This window comes from Propithecus coquereli, unplaced genomic scaffold (genome assembly GCF_000956105.1).
Source record: "Propithecus coquereli isolate 6110/MARCELLA unplaced genomic scaffold, Pcoq_1.0 Scaffold185, whole genome shotgun sequence".
Lineage (NCBI taxonomy): Eukaryota > Metazoa > Chordata > Mammalia > Primates > Indriidae > Propithecus > Propithecus coquereli.
In genome coordinates, this window is record NW_012143301.1 from 2,418,198 (window position 1) to 2,419,645 (window position 1,448).

Sequence of the window (1,448 nt, forward strand, 5' to 3'; positions counted from 1 at the left end):
TACCTCCAGTCAAGGAAATTTTCACCTCAAGTAGATATGCATGACTCTGTAGAGTATTCCCTTATTACTTTGTTCAAGATATATATTCATTAACATATCTTTTTCTGATTCAATTTTTTAAAAAATCGTGAACTCAATCACATGAGTGTCATAGAGGGATAATGACCGAAGTATTGCAGCAAGTATTAGAGACTTGTTCTAATGTAATCCCCTGTGCCATTCATTTAGCTGTCTGACCTTGGACAAGTCACATAATTTCTCTAGCTCTCTACTCTCTTCAGAGTGAGAAGTAAGGACCAAAGTTTACCTAAATTTATTTCTAACTAATTTTATCTGCCCCTAAGTTGCCCCCATGTCTGGCACTTTTTAGTAAAGGCTGAGTACAATGTAATTTTAAGTAATCTTCACTAAACATTGTATATTAAGATTTCAGTTACTTATTTCATGGTGTGTTTCTTGTATTTTCTCTACTGCTATCAAAAGAGGGAAGCATACGCACCTCGGATATTCTTTGAGGCTTCCAGACCTCCATGGTTTACTCCCAGGTCACAGCAAGATTGTTCTGAATACCTCAGGTTTCTGCTAGACAGGTAAAAAGTATTTTTAAAATTATGATTTGAATTGTATCATTGCATAACACTTTATTTCTGCTTAGTATTGTTTTTACCTTTTAAAACATATTTCAAGTGTTAATCTTTAAAATACTCCCGCATTTATTGTTTAGTTTTTTAAGATTTCTTTTGTTTTTCATTTGGTTTCTGTTTCGGATTTTCTTTCTTTATCCATCTGTTCTCAAATTGTGATACAAAGACCCCTAAGGATTCCCAAAACAGTTTTAGAAGTCTGTGAGGTCTTCTCTTTTTCAACTACATGTCTGTGTGAGGCCAGATTTCCTTTATATACGTCATCCAAAAAAACATATAACAATAGATAGAATGCAGAGTAAATATGAGGAATCTAGCTGTCTTCAATTAAGCCAGATACTTAAAATATTTGCAAAATGTAAAACAGTGCCATTCTTCTAATTTGTTTTTGGTTTTAGAAAATATAACTATGTTTCATTTTTAAAATGTTATTTATATTAACATGAGATGGATGTATTATTTTTCTAAATGTATTAATATGTTATTAGTTTTATTCTCAGTTTTTGAGTACAGTAAATGTTGATAGATATAACCCACATAAACAAAAGTTCTTATTTTTTTTAGTTATTTTTAAGAGTATAAAGGAGTCCTGGGACCAAAAAGGTTAAGAGTCACTCCTTTAGACCAGTACATAACTATATGGGTTTGGTATATTTTACTGGCACCTAACCACTTAGTTAATAAAACCTATTATCTTCTTGCACCTCCCTGGCTCTGCTCTCTTCTGTTGTATGACTAGTACAGTTAGTTGGGCTCCACATGTGCAGCCTTCCTTCCATTCAATGCAGGATCTATTCAGTGGTT

At 32.7% G+C, this 1,448-nt stretch overlaps 1 protein-coding gene across 1 annotated transcript in view; it reads left to right on the forward strand.

The window, feature by feature from the left end:
• The window catches only part of USP38 (ubiquitin specific peptidase 38), a 47,033-nt gene that overhangs the window by 21,366 nt on the left and 24,219 nt on the right, over positions 1–1,448 (forward strand). The window contains 1 exon segment of the mRNA XM_012642730.1: positions 399–590. Within this exon segment, the coding sequence (XP_012498184.1) occupies positions 399–590 (192 nt within the window).